The 18,517-nt window shown below is 39.2% G+C and overlaps 2 protein-coding genes across 2 annotated transcripts; both read right to left on the bottom strand.

Annotated features, from left to right (window-relative positions):
* Window positions 1-1,101: 1,101 nt before the first annotated feature.
* On the bottom strand, window positions 1,102-3,812 carry LOC133992313 (neurofilament light polypeptide; the record flags this gene model as incomplete). The annotated part of the gene is made up of 3 exons (XM_062431030.1): window positions 2,997-3,812; window positions 2,773-2,897; window positions 1,102-2,347 (listed from the first exon to the last, which is right to left on the bottom strand). Coding segments are annotated over exons 1-3 (2,187 nt in total), but the record flags the coding sequence as incomplete, so codon positions are not given.
* Window positions 3,813-5,597: 1,785 nt separating this feature from the next.
* Window positions 5,598-8,246, bottom strand: comtd1 (catechol-O-methyltransferase domain containing 1). The gene is made up of 7 exons (XM_062430893.1): window positions 8,102-8,246; window positions 7,894-8,012; window positions 7,128-7,233; window positions 6,763-6,881; window positions 6,247-6,301; window positions 6,018-6,151; window positions 5,598-5,923 (listed from the first exon to the last, which is right to left on the bottom strand). The coding sequence occupies exons 1-7, from the start codon at window positions 8,154-8,156 to the stop codon at window positions 5,771-5,773; spliced, it is 741 nt and encodes a 246-aa protein (XP_062286877.1). The 5' UTR covers window positions 8,157-8,246; the 3' UTR covers window positions 5,598-5,770.
* Window positions 8,247-18,517: the final 10,271 nt, after the last annotated feature.

The raw sequence follows: 18,517 nt of genomic DNA, 5'->3' as shown, positions 1-18,517 counted from the left end.
ATAGCGTATGATTAACATTGTTTTCATAATCATCAAATCATTATTTGACTCTTTGCCATGTGTAGAAACATCCACAAAGCACAAATTGTGTTTTCCCTAAATCTGGCACCTATCTTCAATATTTCAATTATGTATTAATGTCTTCATAGTGGCACCACTGACAGCAGTCACAATTTGTCACCTTCATTGTGGATCCTCAGTTCTGTCAAAACTGATATGCTGAGGTTGTTTCGGCCTTTTGATCAATATTGAATCACAGATCTTTTTATGCAATTGTCAAACTTTTGTGATTTGTGATGAATAGCACTGACTTTGGCTCGTGTTAAACGATCTTGATTGTAATTAATTCAATGATCTGTTATTTATGTACAGCATTTTTTTTTTTTTTTTTTCATTTAGATGGCCAAGTATCAGCAGTTCAACTGATCTTAAGATCAGATGAATTTGCATAGAGTCACAAAGGTAAGAGATGCTTATTGACTTTTTGTAATATGGTGATATCAATTGAGTTATCCTTTGCTAGAAACATAATTGAGACTCTTCACACGATGTTCTCACAATGTAACTGTGTGAGGTGTGGTCAACAAAACATGTAGAATCACTGAATCATTTGATATTGCGTTTATTTGTCAGCACAAACCAAAGCAAACAAATATAGCAAATTCAAAATTCATCCTGCATCTCAAGTAGTGAGTCAAAAGATTTTTATACATCACAAGATTTAAAGTTCAAGGGGGAAGCTGTTGCAAACATTAGAAGAATCATGCTCTCTCCTGTTAAAATGGTCTTAGAGCCTTCTCCTCTCCGCCTTGCTCTGCTGATGCCTTGACTATTATTGGATGAGATTTCTTACCTCTAACTCAGCTGCATTGGTTAAGCTGTTTTTAGCTGCACTATCTCTGATATTTGCCCTTCAACTGTCATAGCTTTCAATTTAAGGTGGAAATGAACCACGCTTCCTCAAATATCCTTCTGTTTCATATTTTCCTATTTCTCTGACTTACTGTCCACCTTCTCAGCTTTATCTTGGGGATCATGTATGTTCTCAGAGCCTTCCAACTGCTTTAATTTCTGAACCTGGCTGCTCTCCCCTTGAAGTAACTCTCCTATTTCTGCAGTGGTGCTAGTCTTTTCCCCTGGCAACACAGTTTGGACTGTTTGGATTTTGTCGCCACTGTCTGGCTTTTGATCGCCCACTTCAGGAAGACTTCTTACATCAGATTTAAGCGATGGCTCTTCATGTTGGCCCTTGCTGCCATCACCTGTGACATCTTGAATGTTTTTTGTGAGTTTGTCTTCCTCTCTTAGAGCTTCAGCTTGACTGTTATCCATTGGCTCTGAATGACTGTCTTCCTTTCCCTCACTCTTGGTTATTATGCCTGAGGTTTTTTTAGACATATTTTCTGAAGGTTCCTCAGTCTCTACAGGCAGAGTGCTCTTTGGCTCTGCTGTTAAATCTGTGGTTTTCTCGACCATTTCTGAAGCTAAGGTGTGAGCCTTATCTTTCACTTGAATATTGCTGCTTAGCTCTTGAGTTTTGTCTAAATCCTTAGACTCTTGGGTGGAAGGCTTATCAATGGGCTTCTTCACCTGAGCTGGGGTGAGACTATCTTTTAGATCAGCCTTCTCAGCATCTTCATTTTTATCTTCGTCTGATTTTTTTATTAGTTCTTCCTCCAAGGTGACCTCGGGCTTTAACTCCTCTGGTTTTGAAGGGAAATCATTCTGAACTGTTTCCACTCTTGTTGCATCTTCTTTCTCTTCCTCTGTGTTTTCAGCTACTTTTTGATGTTGCCCATTTTCTTCTTTATCAAGGCTCTCAATTAAGTCAACTTTGCTTTGATTATCTTTATCTATGCCATTGTTCTCCTCGTCAGCTGCTTCTGTTTCTTCTGACTCCTCTTTACTTTTGTCACGTTCATCATCCACCTCACCAGGACTCCCGCTATCCCCATTGCCATCTCCATTCACAACATTTTCCTCTGATTCTACTTGATACAGCTGACTATCAGACACCTGCTCACCTCTGTCCTCTCCACTGTCTTTATTATTATCCTTCTCTTCCTCACTGCCCCTTCTATCTCTTTCCGTACACTCCTGCTCATCTTTTCCCACTTCCGTCTCCTCTGATCCTGTCTCCTCAAATTCTGACATCTCAATTTCCCTGGTGGTCTCCGTTATGATCTCCTCTACAAACTTGTATTGGGGCTCGACTCGCCTTTGTGGGCCTCCAGGGCGACTCAGGCAAGGAAGAGTGTACACAGGTGACTGGTGGTAGATGTAGGGCAAGGAGAAAGGGGTGTCCGACATTTTAGATAGCCGAGCTTCTTCACCACAGAGAAGTTTCCTGCAAGATAGGAGACACAGATTGTAGCTATATTGAGTTGAACCCTTATTAATGAGACATGGGTGACTTTTCTGTGTCTGAATCAACGATGTTCAGATATTAAAACCCTCTGAGGCACATTTGTGTTTTAGGGATATAAATAAAATTGACATGATGTCTTCATATTTTTTACTTTTGCAACTACAATTCATAGTGCAACATGAATTATTTGCACTTGACACTGTTGTAGATTGTATTGTAGGCAACTTTGTTAAAACGCACAATTAATGTTAGGCAGATGACGGTGAAAGCAGAAGTGGACATGCCTTGGCAACAAGAACATTTATGGAAAACTTAGATTTTTTCATCCCAAAAGTGTTTGCTTTAAGCGCTGTCACTGTTGAAGTGTGCCCATGCCCACTTTATCTGGATGTAATAAACTTTACCTGTAAGACATTATCTCCATATCCAAAGCCATCTTCACATTTAACAGGTCCTGGTACTCCCGCAAATAACCAGACATGTCAAATTTACAATTTATGAGCTCATTTTCAAGTTCTTTGATTGTGTTCTGTAGCAAGAGAGGAGAGAATATTTGTTACTGGATATACAGGTCTGAACATTAAACATAACTTTTTTCTTTTTTTAAATTCAACCTAGCTAATGTTACCTGGTAATGAATTATCTCTTCTTTGTGGCGATCCTGGACGTCATGAAGTTGCTTTTCCAGCGCTTCCCTGGTGCCTTTAGCGCAGTCCAGTGCAATGCTCTTGGCCTGCATACGCTTCCTGTACTCCTGAATCTTTTGCTGGGTCGCTTTTATCGCCTCTCTCTTTGTCTCCGCTGCCTCGGTTAATTTTGCAAACTGAGATTGGAAAGTTTCTCCTGCTTTCAGGACGTCGGACACGACATGACCTTCCAGTTGTGCTCTGATGTCCCTGAGTGCCGCAGTGATGCCAGGGCTGCCAAATTCGTGCGCCCTGACAGTCACCTGCGCATCCTGAATTTTGTGAAGAATCTCTTTCACCTCGGCCTCATGGTTTGTCTTGAGAAAGTGGATTTCATCCACGAGAGACTGCGCTTTCTTGTCAAGCTGTAGTTTAGCCTGATACGCGTCACTGATGTCCTTCTTCAAGATTACAATATTGCTCTCTGCATCTGATCTGCTATGCGTTTCCTTATCATGTTCTCTTCTCAAGTGGGACAGCTCTTCCTCCAAATTCTCATGTTCTATTTCAATCTGGTGCTTCTGGTGTGTAATGTCCTGGACCAGCTGTCTCAGTTTCCCGAGCTCTGGTCCATACTCCTGCTCCAAACAAGATGCGGGTTTTGCTTTCCCTCTGATCTCCGCGATTTCTCTCTCCAGCAGATGATTTTGGCGCTCCAGCTGGTGCACCTTCTTTATGAATCCAGCAAGACGATCATTCAAGCCATGCAGCAATTCTTTCTCGTTAAACTTTCCAATCGACGGGTTGGTTAAATCCATGCCCGCAGTCGGTTTGTATAGTAAATACTCAGATTGAGTTGTTCTCTGCGGAAAACTGCTGTGACTCATGCTGTCGGCGGGAATGTCTGCAGGAATGTCTGCAGAGATGCTCCATGCGGGTTTTTATACGAGTCGCCATCTGCTCGGTATGCAGAACGGAGCCGTCCACAGTGCTGAAAAGGTGTAGAATCAGCTGCTGCTTTAATGAGAGCTTACATTACGTTTTGTCGCAGACAGCAGTGACGTAGATGAGCTGGCTGAATGTCAACAATTAACAATTAACTCTCTTTGCATTGTTACTATTATTGTGTCTGTCGTGTGTGAATTGTTATTAAAACCCCTCTATTAATACCAAGCTACAGACAACTCGTTTTACTTCTTTAAGCATATGACGTCATTTTTACGTTCAAATCCTTGAGGAGAACTTCTTCTCCTCCAGTGGTGAAATATAACTAAGTATTTACTCCTGTACTTTGGTTTCATAAAACTGAGAAACTTGCTTTCTTACATGTTATGCTACTTTACTTCTACCCCCACTACATTTTGGAGGGAAATACTGTACGTTTTGCTCCACTACATTTATGTGGCAGCTAGAGTAACTAGTTACTTTACATTTTTAGATTTTAAACAACTTATAATATGTTGCATTAGTGAGTAAAAAACAAACTTTATGTGTATAAAAACAGCTCTGCCTTTACCAACTATATGCTTTTTACATGTTAGTGCATCAGCGTATAACGATAAACAATGAAAGAGGCTGTTCTGCATGATATATTTTCATACTTTCACTTTTAGTAGCTACCTTTTGCTGGTAATATGTTTTCTGCTTTTATTTACTGAACTGTAGGATGCAGTAATTTTACATGTCATGAAGTATTTATATTTATATGTAATTAAATTATCCAAATACCTCTTCCACCACGTTTTTTGTGTTCTAATTGAATATCAGCACATATATTCTGTAAATATCCTTTCAAACTCATAAAATAACTGATTTAAGATGTGTGGTGTAACACATGAAATATGATTGTTATTCAAGATTTTACTATCTAACTGTCCAGTGTAATGCTATCTCATTATATGGTCTTTGAAAGCATAAAATCATGCTTCACTTTGTACCACTGCCAGTTACATCTGTAAATCAAAACTTACATTTCATACAACACTCATGCTGTGAAGGCCTTTTATGTGTATTTACACATCTGTACTAATAAACTGTGACACCTTAGGCCAGTGTTGACTGAAATATTGCACCTATTTTTAAAGAAAGGTACTCCTTGAATGTGAGCTGCTTGCCTAGAGCTAGTAACAGAGCTAGAATGTACAACATCCTTGTCACGGTGTAATTCAAATGAATTGTTATTGCATTCCAGATCCAGCTGTAAAATGGTACATAAAACGTGTTATATTTATTAAAAACTAAAGAGCACAACAATTAAAAACACTGGGCTGTGAAATAACAAATGCAAAGACTTCAGTCTTCATCTTCCTTTAAAGAGCTGAACTGTTGTTTTCTGTTTTATTCCCCGAACCTCATTTTGGTTTTTTGATGTTTGAGCTGTAAAGTGTAACGTGGCCACAAAAAGAGCTGATGATATCAGCCTGTAAACAAAATGAGATGTTTCATGTTATTTTACAATGACAAGAAAACTACTATTTATATGTTTGTCTGATCCTGAGATGCACATGTATTTATTGATTTTGGGCATTTTTGATGTTTGAAATGGTATGTTTTATTTAGCACTTTTATGATTGCTGTCCATGTAAGGCAATTCAACACAATCATAAGAGGAAACTGTTTTAGTGTTTAATCTGCAATTGAAAAAGCATTCCTTCGATGATTGATATAGCTGACCAAAAATACAAAAGTCAATGTACTCCACTCATTATGTTCTAAGCTTATATGCAATATCAGAACTAATTCACCGTTATGACAAACGTGTAAGTTTTTATAACTTTTAGCGTTTAATGGCAATGGTCAGCCCATCACCAATAGTGAGCATGCTCAGATCAATCCTCTGGTCCTTGTGCAGCTTCTTATTGAGAGCATCCAGAGCCTGTGAGGTGAGATCATCAGCAGCAGGATTCACAACCTTTCCGCTCCACAGCACCTTTAAATAGCAACAGAGTAGTCAAACACCTCTGAATGACACAAACATATGTTCACTAACAGATGCTCAACCTGACTGTGTGAGGTATACTTACATTGTCAATCGCAATAATGCCCCCTTTTCGTATGAGCTCAAGGGACTTCTCATAGTAGTTGTCATAGTTTATTTTGTCAGCATCAATGAACACAAAGTCATATGTTCCAGCTTCTCCGGCCTCAATCAGTTCGTCTGATGAAAGGGAGGTGATAATTAAATTGCAAAAATTATTGAGTCAATTCTGTTTTTATCAAAAAATTATAGGTGAGATTTATGAAAGCACTTACCCAGTGTCTTCAGTGCAGCTTGAAGCCGTACGTCTATCTTATTTTCAACCCCAGCCTATAGAGAAGGTTACACTTGGTGATTACAGAGTTGTCCAAAGATTTTAAGTAGTTTTTGTTCTTTAATTGTTTTTTTAAAGAATGTTAGGTAAGGCTAAAACAGGAATTGATTGTTTGACTTTGCATCATTATGTGACAGTCTCCTGACCAAACGCCTTTTTCCTCTTAGGCTCACAGCATTTTGTGAAGACATACTGACAGAAGGTAGATATACAGTATGCTGTCTGTGGCACAAGTTTGCTCTGGCAGAAGCAAAAATCAATCTTACTAAAAACGTTAAGTTGAAATGTGTAAGTACACAGAACTGGAAATGATTTGGTTGTGTAATGTAACCTGTACTATTATGCAGTTATATTTTCTTGAATAAATCAAAATTTTAACATCATTTTCTTTTATCTTGTGTAGACAACTTCTTAACAGATGTTTGAATATTGAGTCAATCTTTGTATGTTTTCTCACCTCTTTAAAAAACGGTTTGGCAATGTCCACATAGCTCTCTACTACTTCACAAGCTAGCACGCATCCATTCTCTGGCATGGCCAAAGCCATGTTCAGTGCATTATACCCTGTGTACATCCCTGCAGAATAAACACAATGTTAACTTTTTAACATTTAGATTTATAGTTTTAGTGCTTTAAAGGATTTGCTGATTTTTTTAAATAGAAAAAAAACACCAGGAAATTTCAAAGTGAGGATTGAAACCAAATAAAATAAAATTTTGATTTTCTCAATTATCCAGTTGCTTTTAAATTTCCAGTTATGCCAGCTTTCTTTGCATCCACAGTTTTCCATTTACTGTGTTTGTTGGCCTGACATAGTCTTACCTATTTCAATAGCTTTAGTTGCATTGATCAGTTTCATGAGATTTGCCATAAGCTGGGCTTGTTCACAGGCAACCATCATTCTACTCCATTCATCTTCAAGGGTTCTCTGAAATGAAAATGAAAAATCACGTAAAACATTTCATTATAAATGGATAAAAAACATATTTATCTTCGAACTGTGTGTGTCTTTATTTGAAGTGAGAAGTGTTCTTTGGCACTCTTCTGCTCTCTAGTGGTGAAAGACTGTACTGCTGCTCAGACCCTGAAATCATGTATTGAAGTAATTATATATTCCTGATAAATAAATAAAGAAGTTGTATAAAAAGTAAAGACTTAAATGTGACACCAAAACAGAAACAAAACCAAAACTCGAAACTAAACAAATGTAGATGTCAACAGATGTTCAATTTAGTGGTGGTGAGAGTTTAGAAGTTGCAACTTTAAGGCACAATCATCTTTAGTTAGTAGTCTTCATCTCTGACCTAAATCCGTGTGGTTGCTTCAGCAGGTTGCTTAACACTGGCAGGTGCCTGAACATACTAAGTAAAAAGGTAATCAAAATAATTCTAAAATTCATTTAAAATTTGATCAAGGACACATGGGTTTATGGGCTTAAATCTTTCAGAAGCAGCACAGCATTATTCTGAACCACTTGCAAACAGTCCAGCTTTGTTGCTGTGTTGAAATGAAAGTGCTTCAATTATCATCTCCACCTCCAAAAAACACACATATGTATCACAGCTTGCTTGTTCCCTTTTTCTCTTACCAGTCTGAGTTTGGTGAGGACTGGATGCTCCCTCAGTGAGTTGTTAACAACATACTGCAGCACAGGATCCTCCTTTCCTTCGCTGTGGCTCTTCCCAATAAACGCAGACTTTCCAACACCTGACCGACAAGAAACAGAATACTATTACAAGAAATCTCTGTCACCTATCACATTATACACAAAACTTCATCCACATGTCATCACATACCTGTTAGTACAACAGCAAGTCCAACACAAAAGAGCATTTTAATATCTGCAGCCATTATTGTCTGATCTCTGCTCTGGGTTAGTTTAAACAAAAGGCAGAATGGTGGTTGTTTGAATTCACTGAATCTCTCTCTGTGTGTCAGGTCTTTTTGTACAGGGAGGCAGGGACATCAAACTGTGACAGTCTTTGTTTGTTTTACTTAACCTTTGAGTTGGTGGCTCAACTTATTGATTTTTTTTAATCATCTTGCAAAACTCGAGACATTTTTGTACAGTTGATTCATTTATAAACTTAGAAAAGATGTTGAAAAACAGAATACGTCTATAAGTAGTAGCTTATTTAGTTACAATGATACGTTTAAATAGCTGAAAATCACAGTAGAGTTCCCTGAGAAAGTTCTTCTATGTTAAAAATTCTGCAGACAGTCTGTCGGTTATTTTGCAATCTAAATAAGCACACAAACTGTTTTATCAGTGTGTGTTGCTGTGACTGAATATACACTATTGCTCAATACTGTATATCAGTGCAATTCATGTGGTATGTGTTATAAAATGTTTATATAACAAGACAACACTTTCCTAACTGTGATTTCCATCATATTTGGTTATTTCCAAGTTTATCCAGCTGCAGCTTGTTTTAAATGTGACCATAAAAAAAGAGAAAAACAATAAACTGCAGCCAGGAACCCAAGAGAAGAAGCCAGCAGCTGCATTTTCAAAGGAGCTGGGAATGTGAAAGAGGTAATGTTTGATGCCAGAGGGGTAACAATAGTATGAACATAAGCGGATAAAAACTCTGAAGGCACTTTTCAAAGTGAATAAAATAAAATAAATAAAAACAGGACAATTTTACTTTTGAATTGTTTTCAACTGAAGGAAGCAAGACTACAAAACACTTTCTCTGTTTAGAAAATATTTATACAGCATCCAAAATTAGTCCCAAATTTCTGGCAGCTGGCAGAGTGCATAAATCATCATGAGACAATCAGATGTATTTGGGGCCCAAACAGATATGTCTAATTTATTTTAATTAAATGGTGGAGAAAGGTACAAAATGCAACATTTCACTGAGGTTGTGGCTGTTACATTTTGTGCCTGTGAAACACTTCCCTCTAGTGGGACAGGGATGAATTACACTAACGTGTTTGTCCTGCATTTTGCTGAACTCAAATGAAAACTTCTTTACTCTTAAATATGTGTATGGACATGGCTGGTGAGTTGTAATGCAAAACGGACGATGACAATGTTTGTCTGTGAATGTGCAGAAATCAAGCGAAATGTGCAACATGGCCAAAAGTAAAACCCAGGGTTGCATGATAAGCAGTTCCATTTTTAGTGAGGAGTGCTGTTCAAAAACCGACTGAGTTTTCTTGAGTTACAGGAAATAATTTAACCGATTGGTTTCTGTTAAAATCCCATTGCAAACTTCTTTCACCTATAAGTGGTGAGATTAGCCTACCATTTCCTTTATATTGTTTGTTTGTGTGTTGAGTCACTAATGTCCTAACTCCAGCAGGGGCCATGTCACAATTCAATAGGTGACCTAATTTGACATGACTACAGGAGTCTTTGTAACATACCAGCCAAGTCGGCTTTCTGCCTGTTTGTTCATGTACAATAATTTTGAGACCATTTTTGCAATATATGTGTATGGCCACTAAAATCTACAACCCATACTTCAACAAAATTCAATATCACTTCATATTCTTCAAAGTCTTCTGACGCCATGTGATCACTCTGTGAGTAGAAAAACAACAAAAACAAGATTTGATCAACAAAGTCAATTTGCATTGTATTTACATCCTTATTACCAAACCTCAGGAGATGGAGGTATCGCTGTTGCATTGCTAACCCTTGTGTAGTATGTTAGTGCAGTGGCCCCACAAGGATCAAATAGATAAATAATAATGAATATCACTGAATCATGGATATATGGATGGCCTGGTATCACTGTACATTTAATATCAGTGGCTGTGGCACGAGCCTGCAAGATAAAACTGATCTGTAACATTCTGCACATACAGTATAGTACATTTGCATTTATGTTAGAGTAGGAACCCAAAGCAAAAATATATAACCGATCCAGTTAAATGTGACAGAGTATACGGTGCATTCACAGAACTTAGATGGAGATCCCTACCAGACAACTCTGGTTAATAGTATTACACCACAGGCCTGGTTTAAGTCTGATATACTTGAGGGGCTGGCAGAAACAATAGGGTGGCAGTGCTTTTGGGCTTGTATTGTGCACATTTTTTGGGTGTGTTTTTTTTTTGTGCTCTCTGACTCTTTACCTCTTAATGAGCCTCTCTCTTTCACTTTACTTTGCAACTTGTCATGCAGTGTCGAGCCCTGGGTTATCAGAGTCAAGAAGTTATTATAGTTAAAGTTAAAATTGTAATTGTTATTGTTTTACCTCTGAACACTTTTGAATAAAATTGAAAAAATAAATACAAATAGAATTTAGAAAAAAGTTTAATAGGTCAGTATAGCTCTTTCTATTATATTGTATTGTATGTTATATGACACATTTTGGGAAAGGAAAAATATTCCTAAACTGTGTGAAAATACAATACGAGAATTAACTGTGCAATTACTGGAAATGTGTACCTTGGATATTATGCTATTTGCAGACATACAAAGGTTCCGGGCAAAGACATTTATTTCAAGATGTTTCCAACCTGACTTTGCACCAATTCGCTAGAATGGCCAATATAGACTTAAAATTGAGTAGTAAAAATAGAATGAAAATATTTTACTTAAAGTGTACTTCTCGTATTTCAAATACATAAAAACCAGACTGGGCTGAGTTTGGGAAATGGGAACCAGTAATATGTTATTTTCTATTTTGAAATAATTGTCACAAAACAATATTATTAGTACTCAATCTCAATCTCCCTTATTATGCATTTCCTTTTTAATTACTAATTACTCTCTGTCTTCAGCCATGTTGTTGTTAAATGTGTAATTGTGTGTGTTATTGTTGAACATAAAGATAGGTTAATGCTGCTGGAAGCGTTAGTTATGCCTATTTATATGGGGAATGCTCAAACTTACCAGGGGAAAAGTTAGCTTAGCCTACATTTGTGCACTCTTTTGTGTTGCTTAAAAACAGTATATGACAAACAGTTAATGCTGGTTAAGTTACAGGCTACAATAGTATACCTTACCAGACAAACAGCAAGAACCAGCAAAACATTATACATCTCTTGCAAAAACAAACTATTCATGCAAAACTCTTCAAACTCATTTAAAAATGTGCTTTTGCGTCAACACAGTACACACAAACCATCATTTGAATAAGCACACAAAGCATCAACTACACACTGATAGTATAAATGGAGAACACTTGTGGCTTTGCTTTTTCTGTGGGCAGGGCAGCATTTTTTCATACATGTAGAAAACACACATAAAGTATGGATATGTATTCTGAACATAACAAACTATCAATACAAATAAGGGGGAAAAGTTCTCAAAATGATCATACACTCTTCAAACAACAAAAGTGCAGCAGAAGACAACAGAAACATTTGTGTTGGATACAAAAAGAAAAGGAAAAAATGAGGCTAAATCTCATCTTCTTTGTGGTTCTGGCCATAAGACCTCATTGATGCATTTCAATGGATTATTTAAAGTGCATTTACTTTCTCACTCAATTTGTTTATTTTACCTCAGTACATTGGGGAGTTGAATATTATAACCATTATTCTTTGCAGTAACAGTTTTTTAATGTAGTGCTTTGAATTGGTTTTACTAGTGTGTATTGGCTGTTTTGTGTATATTGCTTGTGTATTTGACGGTTTATGTGTGATGTTGGTTTTTATGTTAGATTACGTGGTTTTGAGTGGAGAGTTTAGTTTTATATGGAAGTTTGAAGTGAGTGTGCAGTTGTGCATGTGTGCTTAAAGTTTTGGGGAATCAAGTGTACAATCGAGAAAAAATGTAATGTGCATTATAAAGGAAGTGTGATCCCAGTTTGTTCTCATCTCATCTCATGCTGCAACTTCAAAACGGAAACAGGGAAGATGGTAGCCAGGAGTGTTCAAAAAGGAATTTTGGGGATGTGAGTGGGATGCGAGGTCTCCCCAAGGACACAGAGCTTCCTCTGTCTATTCCCTAATTAAGAATGCACAGATACAAACAAAAACACGCCGCCGACAAGAACACATCAATTAAATGAGCAATGACATAAACTGTCTCTAAAAAAAATGTTCGAGTTGTGACGAGGAGAGGAAGGAGATGTCTCAGAGTGTGCACACAGCACTGCTAAGGTCCTCGCAGTGAAAATGAGATGCCGTGTTTTTTCCACCATCCTCTCTCCCTCTTTCTTTCTCTCCCTCTCCCGCTGCTTCGGGCCTCTGCTTATGTGACGCTAATTGTTTCTGCTACTTGTGCCAAGTACCTACTCTTCCCCAGCACATTCTACAGACAGGCCCTGGTCCCTCAGCTGCTTTTTGTGTCTGTTTAAGGAATGAAAAAATGTGTGCTGCCATCTGCAGCGAGCACACCACTGTTCCTCCTCCCGGCCGTGACTGTCAGAGTGCCACAATGATACACATTCACACACTCTCTCGGAGGTAGAAAAAACTGTGTGGTGGAGAAACAAGAAAACAAAACTGACACATACAACTGCTAATATGAAACAAAATAATTCAAGAGGTTCCTGTTTTGATGCATTTAGCGTACGGGAGGGAGCACACTGTACATCTGAAAAAGGCCTTTAAATTTTGCAAAACATGCAGAGAGGAAATGTAGGAATGGAGTCAATTTAAAACGAGACACATTTAAACTTATGTACTGGTCTGTAAAATGATTCAAGCATTAGGTAGAAAGACAAAAGCCCTCTTTCACCCAAATTAAATATGTTACTTTTTAGGCCTTTTTAGCTGCATTTTCCCTTTATTTTGTTCTTCAGTACCTAAATGTTACCAGCAAGTGGCAGTGTTGTTTAGCTTATCCACAGTCTGCTCCACGCAAACACATGCTCATGGGCACAAAGAGAGTTAGGCCTTCACTCTCTTGTCAGAGAGGTAATATCACTTTCCCCTAGTTGAATTGACCTGTGACAGCATCACAGAGTACACATATTGACATGCTTGTAATGCCAAATGGCTGTTACATCATCGGTGTGTTTATCACAAGGACCCTGATTGTGATGCACTCTAATAACAGCAGTCAGCTTGGCGCAGTCTTAGCAGTCAGATAAGCACACATGAATATTAAGTGATGCTAATCACAATGGAGAGACCAACGTCAAGCCGTCTGACAGACGTTTCTCGGCATTCAATTGACATCCTCAGATTTGTCCTCCATTTGACAGTAGCGTCTCCCTACATGACAAGTCTGTTTCATGCTTCCGGAAGAAGCTCACACACGTGCATATGTACCAGCACGCACAATTAGAGATGCATTGACACTGATTTTACTCAAACTGGGCCAATGTGCTGCTGTGCAAGACCCAACCAAGTGTTTCTCCACAAACACACAAACACACACGTGAACACACAGAGCACCAGTTTATGTAGGCCACTGGGAGACTTGCAGAATGTTGATGAGGATATAACAAAATATTTCAAAAAACTGCTTTTCAATCATGGAAATCTGGATTTATCACTGCTGTATTAAACGTTGGTGTATTTTGGAGAGTGAACGTTAAGGATAAGCCGTTCAATTCATTATCATCCTCTCTTTGTGCATTCAAGCCGCACAGAACAAAACAGAGGATCTGCTTTGGCGGAGAGAGAAAAAAAAAACTGAAATGAATGGCAGGTGTGGTTGTTTGACTTTCAAATCACCTAGGCATCTATTCTATTAACCTGGCGTGTAAATAAATACAAAATTCAATTTCCATGGAGTCACGCAATAAGTTGACAGTCCTCAAAAAGATCAAACAGGCCGCTGCGGGGCACGTGAGCCACAGTAAAAAATCTTGGGTGTATGAAAGGTGTTGACACCTTGAGCAAGCCACAAAAAAAAAGACAAATGTCATATCCTCAGAAACAATTACTGGATGAACCACTGCTTTTTAACCCAGCAGGTCTCCCAGCTATATTATTGTGTGATTGGAAATAGACATACTGGCATGTATACAGCAGAGCTCACAGTGGTTGTCAGTCAGTGTCAGAGGTAGGATGCTTTCTCTTTTTAGTTTTACTGGATACTAATATTTCAACTGCCTATTTCCCTCTTCACAATGTGCTTCCTAAAGTGTATTGTGTATAGAAAGTCTGTCATTTTTTATTTGCCTGCATCTCCACAAAAACAAACTCAAATCTTTGCCTCAATTCCTGTTGAGAGTCACTACATTCTCCCTTCATATTAGTCTCACTCTCATCTGAAAGCTGTGTCCCATTGTGACTGCACTTGAGGCGCTAATGATAATGCTATAACCCAGACCAATTTACCATGGCGATCAGACTCACTTAATTGAGTTGATTATAAGCTCTCTGTCTGAGATGACCCCTCTGGACTCAGAAAAAAATGGAACACAGAGACGGAGGGTGTTGATGCAGGGTTGCAGTGTTTCTTCAGGCGTTCCATCACTGTGCAGGAGACACATGGGATATGACTGTTTGGAGAGCAGAGGCATATGTGTGTGTGTCTGTGTGTGTGAGACCCTGTGTGTCCGTGACAATGCTTCATGTGTGTGGGCTGTTGGGAGATGGCGTGTAGGGAGAGTGGAGGCCTTTAGGGAGGTGTAAAGGAGGAGAGGGGTGGGACAGTGGCTGGAGGAGACCGGGCGGAGGGGGTCGGGCTAGAGGTTCGAAATCACAACACAGCCTGTGTAATAGACCCGGACACACACCACATCTGAAGTTAATCCAATCAGGGAGAAGCACGGCACTCCCATCCGCTCAAGACACACAAACATAAGGTCAAGAGCAGCTTGTATTAGCGCGATGATGTCAGGGAGAAATGGTGTAGATAATTGACTTTCACCATGTTTAAAAGGTTGAGAGAGATAGAGAAATGAAGGAAAGCAGAGGGTCTGCAGCAAGTCCAGCCCAGCAGATGTGAAAAAAAGGCCAAATGTGATAATATTTTATCAGCAGGTTGAAATCAGCATTTTAGATTTTGGCTGTTTCAATATTTGGCTTTTACAGGGTTTTTTTTAAGGCAAGTGGTAACCCCAATCCTTCATGATGAGAGCTGGTTATTTGTGGAACAACCTAATTGTGTCTGTTGCATCAAGTATTGAAAAGATAATTCCTAATTTTGACCAACATTTTAGGCAAGGTTCTTCTATGGTTGCTTGTATTCAGACAACATTTAATATTAGACAAGTTTGGCTTCTTTTGTTAAATGAAAAAATAAAATTTTAATTTTACTCAGATTAAGGTATCATAAAAAGTAATATTCTGGTGTCTGCAATCATGCTATATACATGTTTAAAATGATATCCAGTCTTTCTCATCATACGAAGGAGCTGTGAGTAGTTCAACTAAAGCGAAATTTTACCTTCTCAGAAAGAAAAAGGAAATAAGAGAATATTAGAGAAAAGACAACAAAAAAACTGCATAATTTTGTATTTTAGTTATTTCTTGCTATACCTTTAGTCATCTTCTGATCCCTTTTGGGTTTCCCAGCCACTGATTTAGAGAAATTACAGAGACACAGGAAAAAGTTTTGCATACTTAGTCGCCCATTTTATTGTATTTTATTTATATGAGCAAAAATTTACATAATTATTCAACATATAACTGAGAGCAGCAATTATTCATCCAATGTCATTTTGCTGAAGGTGCTTTGCTTCAGTCAGGTCTGTAATATATATGCATTATCCTCATACATGCCACCATTTAACTCGGACACATTATGTACCGCTTTAGCATTAAAACATGAACTGAGCTGCATTTCTGTAAGTGTAAATGCTTTTTTAGATTATAACAATGGGGGACAACCATGGCAGGACTGCACTGAGAATTGTACTGTTTCATTTACAGTAAAAAGAGGACACACTAATAAGGGACACAGAGCACAGTGCTGTAATATCTGGGGATGGAAAGCAAATGTGCTTTTGAGAGCCGAGTATACTGGTCGCTTTCATAGGCGACTTGGTTCCACCCATGATCGAATGCAACATTCTAAAAGGACTATTTACTCTTTCCATTTCCTCTTGTGTATTACAGATGAAGGAGCGTGTGGCTTGGTGTATGAAAACAGGGCCTGGCCTAATGTTGCATGAAGACCATGGTGAATTCATATTGATGGGAAAGCAGCCTCTGAAGCCCAGCAGCCATGATTTTTTCATAAGCCACCAGGAACAAGAAGTCAGTCAGCTGACAGGTGCTAACGCCGCCAATTGTGCCGTGGATAAGAGATGGGACATGGAGAAAAGAAAGAGAGAGAGAGAAAGAAAGAAAGCAAAGGCAAAAACTGGCTCCTCTTTTCTGTGTGCAGAATGTGTACGTGCTGCGTTGTGTGTGCTCCCTGCACCCTGTTCCCTTCTGTAGCTGGAGAGGATTTTACGGAGGAGACTGCGTAAACACCAGAATGCATGTCAAATATGATGAGTCTTGATAGCTGTAAAACATACCCAAGGACTGCTCCTCACTTATTATCTACAACCAGAGCCCTGGAGCTATGTCTGCATCCTTCTGCCTTCCCTCCACGCATGTCGTGCCACAAGTCCCTCTCTGAAAAGCATTGATTATTTTGGCATGAGCCAGGGAGAAAGAGAGGTGTGATTTCTTTTGTTTCCTCAAGAAAAATCAGAAAAATCAGCAAAAATAAATATTTTTGTGATCTGCGGTGCAGCCACGAGAAAAATATGAGCACATTGGGGAAGAAATAAAGATGATGGATTTGGTACCTGATGTGTGTGTATGTGTGTGTGCTTTTATAACTGTGTATGTGAGTGTTTGGGCTCTGCAGAGCTTTTTGGCTGCTACAATTGGTGCATTGTTTTTGCACATGTACATGCATGTCCTTTTCTGAACTGGACATGTGGAAATGTATTAGCTATGTTTAATTGTGCACCTTTGTTTGCTGTGCCCCTGAATGTGTGGTGTATATGTGACAAAGGCAAAAAACAAAAAAAAAGCACGTGAAGAAGAGAGCGACTAAAGCTGCAGGCAGTGTGAGGCTCCAGGGAACCACTTGAGATTGCAGGCAGAGGGACTGATAAGGCAGCTAGCCATTCATCAGGCCAAATGAAGGCAGTAAAGTTGACTGGATGAACCCAGGCATCGCCCCAGGATGGTAGTCGTCTCTCAGTGGAGACCTGTGACTAACACATGCGAGCAGGCATGCATGCATACGTACATACACACACAAATAGCTGAAGAATGGGGAGAGACGGAAGAATGGACTGGGAGGAGGTGTAGGATTCAGTACTTGGGCTCAGGAGAAGGGATGGAAGTATAATGGACCTCTAGGAGCAGAGGCCCCATCTCCTCAGAGCTACACCCAGCAACTGAGGCTCCCGTCTGGGGTACACGTGGCCCGTTTCACTCAGAAAACATCCATCAGACAGATATTACTGTAATCCAGAGGTGATACATTAGCTTGGGTGCCAGGGGGACAGTGTGTGCGAGTGATGGATACCTCTAGAGCTCCCTGCCGTTGTCAGACAGAGCTGCTGCTGCTGCTGTTGCTGCTGCTCGATTCAGTGCGGCGAATGCTTTCCTGCTTCATGTCTCTTTTTCAATTTATTCCATAGCAATGCTCTTTGTATTTTATTCTTAATCACACCACCCAAAGGATGGAGACATATTTCCACCAAAGAAAGTGCTGGGAAGTTGCACACTTATGAAAGCAATACATTATTTAAGCACTTAGACCAGCCAAAGAGGAGAGATGAAGCTACTTGAGAGTGTTGCCCGTGTGTTTATAAGACTATATTAGTGTCTCACTGGTGCTTTGATAGAGCTTGTACCATCAATTTGCACAAAGACTCTATCTTTGCTTACACAAATCCCACCTCGGGGTTATTATGAATCTGATTTATTTGCTCCGCTTATGTTTATTATTGTGTTTTATGGTTTATATTCTGTGTTAAACGCCATCAATAGGACTGCAGAGCATGTGTGTCTCATGCTGCAAGGGATGAAAATAGTTTATGGAGCTGTGAGTGCCAATAAACAGGCAGCCACAGCCTTTTGGATGTACATCTTTAATGTTTTATGCATGATGAACTCAATAGTTTAGCACAGGTTCAAGGCCAAATGGTAAGCGCTGACAGGACTTCCCGAAGGCAGCTGCACACTACAGGCACAGGACGGGGATTGAGCTGTGTGCTTGAGCAGGGATCCTGTCATACATGTCTGCATGTGCACCTGCCGAACAGACAGATTGAAGCAATGCACAGATCAAACAGACTGTAGAGGTTAGGCAAAAGAAGCCAGTGCCTCCTCTGCCTGTCCAGTGGTGATCTGGTCATCTGGACACAGTCATCCTGATGTTGTCTTGGACCAAT

This window comes from Scomber scombrus, chromosome 12 (genome assembly GCF_963691925.1).
Source record: "Scomber scombrus chromosome 12, fScoSco1.1, whole genome shotgun sequence".
Classification (NCBI taxonomy): Eukaryota; Metazoa; Chordata; class Actinopteri; order Scombriformes; family Scombridae; genus Scomber; species Scomber scombrus.
Note: the sequence above shows the minus strand (reverse complement) of the source record. Positions and strands in the feature narration are given on the sequence as shown.

Excerpts from the sequence above, each read along its gene's own strand:
- comtd1 (XM_062430893.1), bottom strand. The coding sequence starts at position 8,156 with ATGGCTGCAGATATTAAAATGCTCTTTTGTGTTGGACTTGCTGTTGTA. Across the intron at positions 6,302-6,762 it reads CCAAACCGTTTTTTAAAGAG|GCTGGGGTTGAAAATAAGAT; the intron begins GTGAGAAAACAT and ends CCTTCTCTATAG. Across the intron at positions 6,152-6,246 it reads AGCTGCACTGAAGACACTGG|ACGAACTGATTGAGGCCGGA; the intron begins GTAAGTGCTTTC and ends CCCTTTCATCAG.